At 53.1% G+C, this 8,831-nt stretch overlaps 1 protein-coding gene across 1 annotated transcript in view; it reads left to right on the top strand.

The window, feature by feature from the left end:
- rasgrp4 (RAS guanyl releasing protein 4) overlaps positions 1–7,992 on the top strand; it is a 127,953-nt gene extending 119,961 nt beyond the window's left edge. Inside the window, exons 16-17 of the mRNA XM_055663824.1 lie at positions 4,967–5,238; positions 7,780–7,992. Coding sequence (XP_055519799.1) covers positions 4,967–5,238; positions 7,780–7,992 — 485 coding nt within the window. The remainder of the gene's footprint in view (positions 1–4,966; positions 5,239–7,779) is intronic.
- The last annotated feature ends 839 nt before the right edge of the window (positions 7,993–8,831 follow it).

Below are 8,831 nucleotides of genomic sequence, written 5' to 3'. Positions count from 1 at the left end.
ACGAGCTGCCGGAGGATGTTGTTGAGGCAGGTACGATCTCAATGTTTAAGAAACATTTGGACAGGTGTGTGGATGGGGCAGGTTTGGAGGGATAAGTTGGGATTCACTGGATGTTTTCAAGGGAGAGTTAGCTATAGTTCATAGGGCTAATGGAATCAAAGAGTATGGGGAGATGGTGGGACTGTCATATGTTGATAGAATGGGGCAGCCGGGCTTGTACACTCTGGAGTTTAGAAGGATGAGAGGGATTCTTATTGAAACATATAAGATTATTAAGAGCTTGGACACGCTAGAGGCAGGAAACATGTTCCCGATGTTGGGGGAGTCCAGAACCAGGGGCCACACAGTTTAAGAATAAGGGGTAAGCCATTTAGAACGGAGACGAGGAAACACTTTTTCACACAGAGAGTGGTGAGTCGGTGGAATTCTCTGCCTCAGAGGGCGGTGGAAGCCGGTTCTCTGGATGCTTTCAAGAGAGAGTTAGAGAGAGCTCTTAAGGATAGCGGAGTCAGGGGATATGGGGAGAAGGCATGAACGGGGTGCTGATTGGGGATGATCAGCCACGATCACATTGAATGGCGGTGCTGGCTCGAAGGGCCGAATGTCCTACTCCTGCATCTATTGTCTATTGGCTGTGTCCAACACTGCTCGGCCCTTTGCTGCTGCCGATGGTGGGACTTGGATAGGAGAACGGAGCAAGCAGCGGGGATCCTTGTGGGTGTTTGTGGTCAGGCCATGCTTGCAGTAGCTGAGGCTCAGTGCTGTTACTCATCACACTTGCCTCTCAGCCCAGCACAGCCTCCCTCACTAACACCCTCTGCACAATAGACTATGGACAGTGGGGAGGGAGGAGGGTGGTGAGGGGGGGAGGGGAGAACAATGGAGGAGCCGGAGTACTTGTCATTTTGTAGGTGTCCTTTATGTAGCGACTATTTGCATACCTCATGTACGTGAGCAAAGTTTCACTGTGCCTTGTCACATGTGACTATAACGCCATCCACTCCATTCCCGTCCACAATCCATTTCCACCACAGACAGGCATGAAAGGCTGGAGTAACTCAGTGGGACAGGCGGCATCTCTGGAGAGAAGGAATGGTCGACGTTTCGGGTCGAGACCCTTCCTCAGATCCGAGCCGAAATGAACCATCACCCATTCCTTCTCTCCAGAGATGCTGCCCGTCCCGCTGAGTTACTCCAGCTCTTTGTGTCTATCTTCGGTGTAAACCAGCATCTGCAGTTCCTTCTTCAGCATTTCCACCATGGCAGGGCCTTCAGCATGCAGCCACTCTGGCCACATGTCGTGGGGGTATCTGCACAGCAGGATCCCATTAGACTTAGACTTTAGAGATACAGCGCGGAAACAGGCCCTTCAGCCCACCGAGTCCACACTGACTAGCAATCCTCCGCACATTAACACTATCCTACACACACTAGGGACAATTTACAATTTTTACCATAGACGATAAACCTACAAACCTGTACATCTTTGGAGTCTCGGAGGAAACCAGAGCACCCGGAGAAAACCCAATCAGGTCACGGCGAGAACGTACAAACTCCACACAAACAGCACCTGAAGTCAGGATCGAACCTGGGTCTCTAGCGCTGTGAGGCAGCAACTCTACCGCTGCGCCACCGTGTCACTCCTGAAGGGCTCCTTCCTCAGTCCCGACCTGAAACGTCACCTATCCATGTTCTCCAGAGATGCTGCCTGACCCGTTGAGTTCCTCCAGCACTTTGTGTCTATCTCTGGTGCAAAGCAGCGTCTGCAGTTCCTCATCTATTGCATCCGCTGCTCTAGGTGTCAGCTGCTCTACATCGGTGAGACCAAGCGTAGGCTTGGCGATCGCTTCGCCCAACACCTCTGCTCGGTCCGCAATAACCAACCTGATCTCCCGGTGCCTCAGCACTTCAACTCCCCATCCCATTCCAAATCCGACCTTTCTGTCCTGGGCCTCCTCCATGGCCAGAGTGAGGACCTCCGCAAATTGGAGGAGCAGCACCTCATATTTCGCTCGGGCAGTCTGCACCCCAGCGGTGTGAACATTGACTTCTCTAATTTCAGGTAGTCCCTACTTTCTCCTTCCCTTCCCAGCTCTCCCTCAGCCCACTGGCTCCACCTCTTCCTTCCTTCTTCCCCCCCCCCCCACCCCCCCACCCTCACATCGGTCTGAAGATTCAGATTCAATTTTAATTGTCATTGTCAGTGTACAGTACAGAGACAACGAAATGAAGAAGGGTTTCAACCCGAAACGTCGCCTATTTCCTTCACTCCATAGATGCTGCCTCACCCGCTGAGTTTCTCCAGCATTTTTGTCTACCTTCGATTTTCCAGCATCTGCAGTTCCTTGTTATTAGCTGTTACAGGGAGTTGCTGTTATAAACTATTCATTGACTGGGCTGTTTGAGCTGACTTTGACTGCTTGCTTCAAGCTGAGAACCCTCCACAACCCTCACATGCCTTTGTCTTTGGATAGTTTGATACAGCGCGGAAACAGGCCCTTCCACTCTCCGAGTCTGCGCCGACCAGCGATCCCCGCACACTAACGCTATCCTACACACACTACGGACAATTTACATTTATACCTAGCCAATTAACCTACAAACCTGCACGTCTTTGGAGAATTTATTTGTAATCCTGCTGTAATGTTGGCTGTCCCTGGATTTGTGTTGTAGACTTCTGAATTAATATGGGAGTCAGGGGTTATGGGGAGAAGGCAGGAGAATGGGGTTAGGAGGGAGAGATAGATCAGCCATGATTGAATGGCGGAGTAGACTTGATGGGCCGAATGGCCTAATTCTACTCCTGTCACTTGTGAACATAGCCATAGTCCATCCACCAGTGGGTTAGGTGGAAGATAGACACAAAAAGCTGGAGTAACTCAGCGGGTCAGGCAGCATTTCTGGAGAAAAGGAATGGGTGACGTTTCAGGTTGCGACCCATCTTCTCAACCAGAAAGGTGACCTATTCCTTCTCTCCAGAGATGCTGCCTGTCCCGTTGAGTTACTCCAGCATTTTGTGTCTATCTTTGGCTTAAACCAGCATCTGCAGTTCCTTCCTGCCCAGTGGGTTAGTTAAAGGTGGGTCGATTCAGGACGGCTTGAAGCTCCTTCAGGGGAGACTGTGGCCTCCATTGCCCTCTGCTGGGCTGATACTGACAGTGCGGCTCCTCCACTCTGCACTGACATCTGCAGGATCATAGTGCAGTACAGAAAGACACAAAGTGCTGGAGTAACTCAGCAGGTCAGGCAGCATCTCTGGATTGTACAACCCAGCAGTATGAACATTGACCTCTAACTTCAAGCAACCTTTGCATCCCCCTCTCTCTCTGCCCCTCACCCACCCGAGTCATTTTACTGGGTTGACTGGTGTCTTGTTGAGTCTCATTGTCTGTAACTCATTTTCACCTAGCTCACAGCCACCAACGGACTGCTCCCTATTTCATACTGACTTTTCTGCATATCTTTCATCCATTTGTTCTACGTCTCTCGACATCACTGTCTCGTTTCCCTCTCCCCGACTCTCAGTCTGAAGGAGGGTCTCGACCCGAAACGTCACCCATTCCTTCTCTCCAGAGATGCTGCCTGTCCCGCTGAGTTACTCCAGCATTTTGCGTCGATCTCTGGAGAACGTGGATTGGTGGCAATCCGGGTCGGGACCCTTCCACAGACGGATAACTAACCAAGCGGGACAAAGCCTAGTGAGTGATAGGTGGATGCAGGTGAAGGAGATAGCGGGGGGGGGGAGGGGGTTGATCGACAGACAGGTCGGACAAGGGTCGGAGATGGAAAAGGAGAGAAAAAGGAAGATGTAGAAAGAGGCGGAGCGAGATGGGAAGCCAGAGGAAAGGATGGGGGTGGAAGGGAAGGGGGAGGAGGTGAAAGGAGGGTGGGATAGTTGGAAAAATAGGGGTCCGTTCAGGTGGGGCACAGGGAGAGAGGTGCGGGGAGGGGGGTAACTTGGAAGTTAGGGAAGTCAAAGTTAGAGAAATCAATATTCTTAACACTGGGGTGTAAGCTGCCCAAGCTAAATATGAGGTGCTGTTTCTCCATTCTGACAGTGGAGGAGGCCCAGGACAGAAAGGTCAGTGTGGGAATGGGAGGGGGAGTTGAAGTGTTTGGCAAGCGGGAGATCAGGTAGGTTTAGGCTAACTGAGCGGAGGTGTTCGGCGAATCTGCTCGGCCTCACCGATGTAGAGAACATATGTAAAAAATACACGTAATGTTCCCTAATTCATCACATTTGTTTAACCAAAAGTAATGTATTCAATTGTTGCAATAATATGTACAATAATAAAATGATTCACAACAAAACCCACCACCGTAGTACCCAGGCAGAGAGGTGCAAGGTTGTGGGGGGGGGCTTACTTGAAGTTCGCAAAATGTTACATTTAGCTCTTAGGGCTAAAGGAATCAAGGGATATGGGGGAAAAACAGGTACAGGGTACTGATTTTGGATGATCAGCAATGATCATAGTGAATGGCGGTGCTGGCTCGAATGGCCTACTCCTGCACCTATTTTTCTATGTTTTTTCTATGTTTCTAAGTCAGAGTTAGAGAAATCATGAATCATACCGCTGGGTTGAAAGCTGCTTAAGCGAAGGGGGGTGGGGACAAGGAGGGAGGGGGGAGGGGATTAGGAGGGAGGGAGGAGGGGACGGGGAGGGGACAAGGAAGAAGGAAGGGACTAATGCATTTCGTTGTCTCTGTACTGTACACCGACAATGTCAATTAAAATTGAATCTGAATCTGAAATTGAATCTGAAATATGAGGAGCTGTTCGTCTAATTAGTTGTACGCTGCCCAACCCCTCCCAAGTATTGATGGGGTTGGGAACACAGGCAGCAATTCTACCGCTGCGCCACCGTGCCGTGCTCAGTTAGAGTGTAGTTTATTGTCACATGCAGCGAGGTACAGTGGAAAGCTCTTGTTGCCGGGGTGTGACCGTGCTCTCTGTCGCCCCCCGCAGGCAGCAACCCCGACATCTTCGCCTATCCTCAGGTGGACGCCGCTGAGCTTGGGCACAACGGCCGCGACCACCCCCTGGCGCCGCCCGAGCGCACGAGTGCCGCCCTGGCCCACCGCTCCACTCAGACCAAGCCCCCCCTCCCAGATCCGCCGGACCCCGGCCCCAACGCCGGCGAGACCACGGGGCCCGCAACTCAGCCCAACGCCCCCTTACCGCACCCCAGTAGCACGGACGTACAGCAGTGGGCACACAGGCTGCACCTGGCTGAACAGGTAAGGTGGGGGAGGGGGGGAGGGGGGGCAAGGAGGGAGGAGGGGGGAGGGAGGGGGACAAGGAGGGAGGGGGGGGAGGGGGGAGGGAGGGGACAAGAGGAGGGGGGAGGGGGGGGAGGAGGGAGGGGGGATAAGGAGGGAGGGGGGAGGGGGACAAGGAGGGGGAGGGGGAAGGGCCAAGGAAGGAGGAGGGGGGAGGGGGGAGGGGGGACAGGGGGAGGAGGGAGGGAGGAGGGGACGGGGAGGGGCCAAGGAAGGAGGGGGAAGGGGAAGGAGGGGACAAGGAGGGAGGGTGTAAGGGAGGGGGATGGGGGTGGAAGGGGAAGAGGGGTGGGGGGGTAAATGGGGGTGGAAAGAGGGGTGAACAAGTTAGGGCTTTATTCTTTGGAGCGCAGAAGGTTAAGGGGGGACTTGATAGAGGTTTTTAAAATGATGAGAGGGATAGACAGAGTTGACGTGGACAAGCTTTTCCCACTGAGAATAGGGAAGATTCAAACAAGGGGACATGACTTGAGAATTAAGGGACAGAAGTTTAGGGGTAACATGAGGGGGAACTTCTTTACTCCGAGAGTGGTAGCTGTGTGGAATGAGCTTCCAGTGAAGGTGGTGGAGGCAGGTTTGTTTTTATCATTTAAAAATAAATTGGATAGTTATATGGACGGGAAAGGAATGGAGGGTTATGGTCTGAGCGCAGGTAGATGGGACTAGGGGAGATTATGTGTTCGGCACGGACTAGAAGGGTCAAGATGGCCTGTTTCCGTGCTGTAATTGTTATATGGTTATATGGGTGTAAGGCAGTGGGGACGGGGATAGAGGGAGATGGTTGGGGGGAGAGGGGGGAGAGAGAGGGGGGTGGAAGGTAGAGGGCGGATTGGGGATGGTGGGTGGAAGGGTGCGTGGTGGAAGAGTCTGGTGGAAGGGTGTATAGGTGAAGGGGGGAGTGGAGGGTGCATTGGTATGTGTAAGGGGGGGGTTAAAGGTTGGGTGATGTCGGGAGGGGGTTGGAACTGTAGGGGGTGGGTAGGATGGAAGGGAAAGGTTCCAGATTCCAGCATCTACAGGTCATAGGTCAGAAGATCATAAGGTCATGTTATAGGAGTAGAATTAGGCCATTCGGCCCATCAAATCTACACCCAAATGTTTGAGCCAGGATTGAATGGCGGAGTAGACTCGATGGGCCAAATGGCCTAATTCTACTCCTATAACTTGTGAATCATGGCATGTGATAGCAGTAGAAATAGGCCATTCAGCCACCCGCCATGCAATCATGGCTGATCTATCTCTCCCTCCTAACTCCATTCTCCTGCCATCTCCTCATAACCCCTGACACGCGTACTAATCAAGAATCTATCTATCTCTGTCTTAAACATATCCACTGACTTGGCCTCCACAGCCTTCTGTTGCAAAGAATTCCACAGATTCACCACCCTCTGACTAAAGACATTTCTCCTCATCTCCTTCCTAAAAGAACGTCCTTTAATTCTAAGACTGTGACCTCTAGTCATAGACTCTCCCACTAGTGGAAACAGATCAATGTATCTCCATCTTTGTTGAGCTGTCATCTCCATAACAACCAGACTGCACTTGCTGGTTGAAGAGATAAACACAAAGTGCTGGAAGAACACAGTGGGTCAGGCAACATCTGTGGAGAAAAAAAAGATTGGTGCCATATGGGACCCTTCTTCAAGGGTCCCAACCCAAATGGTCACCCACCCATGTTCTCCAGAGATGCTGCCTGACCTGCTGAGTTACTCCAGCATTTTGTGTCTATCTCTTCCAATGGGCCTCCCACCTCACCCGGCAAATCACTTTACAGTTTAGTTTATTGTCACGTGTACCGAGGTACAATGAAAAGCTTTTGTTGCGTGCTAACCAGTCAGCGGAAAGACAATACATGATCACAATCGAGCCGTCCACAGTGTACAGATACATGATAAGGGAATAACGTTTAGTGCAAGGTAAAGCCAGCAAAGTCCGATCAAGGATAGTCCGAAGGTCACCAATGAGGTAGATAGTAGCTCAGGACTGCTCTCTGGTTGTGGTAGGATGGTTCAGTTGCCTGATAACAGCCGGGAAGAAACTGTCCCTGAATCTGGAGGTGTGTGCGTTTTCACACTTCTGTACCTTTTACTCGATGGGAGAGGGGAGAAGAGGGAGTGGCCGGGGTGAGACTGGTCCTTGATGATGCTGCTGGCCTTGCCGAGGCAGCGTGAGGTGTAGATGGAGTCAGTGGAAGGGAAGTTGGTCTGTGTGATGGTCTGGGCTGTGTCCACAATTCTCTGCGATTTATTGCGGTCTTGGATGGAGCTGTTCCCAAACCGAGCTGTGATGCATCCCGGCAAGATGCATCTGTAGGAGTTGGTGAGAGTTGTGTGGGGGGGGGGGGGGGGCATGCTGAACCCCCTATGCTTCTAAGGTGGGCATTGCCGTGCTTTTGTGGCTGCTGCTTGGATCTGGGTGGTCCAAGAGGAGTTGTTGGCTGGTAATGTACCCCCCCCCACCTCACTGTAACCCCCTCTCATTCCCCCCTCATGCCCGCAGCGAGGAAGCCAGCTGGCGTTGGAGAACGCGGATCTACAGCGAGCGAAGGCAGGGCTGGAGGAAGACAATGCCACACTGCGGCGGCAGCTCGCTGAGCTACGGGAGCGGCTGGACAGGCTGGAGCGGAGGCAGGAGACCCTGGGACCCCCGGCAGTCACGCTGATCCTGGAGCAGATGGACAACATGCACGTGCAGCACGACTCCAACATCTGAGCGGGGAGTGTGGCATGGAAAACTCAGGCAGCCTTCCCCTCCGGCCAAACGCACACGCCCTCGCTCCCTCGTCAGTGACTTCCCCACACCCCTCCTCTCGCCAGCATCGTCCGATGGGGACCACCTGGGTCGGCTGTCCGTTCAACTCCAGCGGCCAGAGATGGTGGGGCTGCCGGAGGTCACCAAGCCATGCCAGCTGCCCACACGAGGCTGTGCCCAACACTGCCAGCTGCCCCACATGAGTGTGCCCAACACTGCCAGCTGCCCACACGAGACTGTGCCCAACACTGCCAGCTGCCCACACGAGACTGTGCCCAACACTGCCAGCTCCACACATGAGACTGTGCCCAACACTGCCAGCTCCACACATGAGACTGTGGCCAACACTGCCAGCTGCCCACACAGACTGTGCCCAACACTGCCAGCTGCCCACACGAGACTGTGCCCAACACTGCCAGCTCCACGCACGACTGTGCCCAGCACTGCCAGCTGCCCACACGAGACTGTGCCCAACACTGCCAGCTGCCCACACGAGACTGTGCCCAACACTGCCAGCTCCACGCACGAAACTGTGCCCAACACTGCCAGCTGCCCACACGAGACTGTGCCCAACACTGCCACACACACACACACACACACACACACACACACACTCCCACCATCTTCCTTGATGTTGCCAAGCTTGCAAAGACTACAGAGAAGATTTACGAGGATGTTGCCAGGACTAGAGGGTGTGAGCTACAGGAAGTGTTTGAGCAGGCTGGGTCTCTATTCCCTGGAGCGCAGGAGGATGAGGGGTGATCTTATAGAGGGGTACAAAATCATGAGAGGAATAGATC

The sequence above is a fragment of the Leucoraja erinacea genome, chromosome 38, assembly GCF_028641065.1.
Source record: "Leucoraja erinacea ecotype New England chromosome 38, Leri_hhj_1, whole genome shotgun sequence".
Taxonomy (NCBI): Eukaryota; Metazoa; Chordata; class Chondrichthyes; order Rajiformes; family Rajidae; genus Leucoraja; species Leucoraja erinaceus.
The sequence above is the reverse complement of the archived record's forward strand: the minus strand, read 5'-3'. Positions and strand labels throughout refer to the sequence as shown.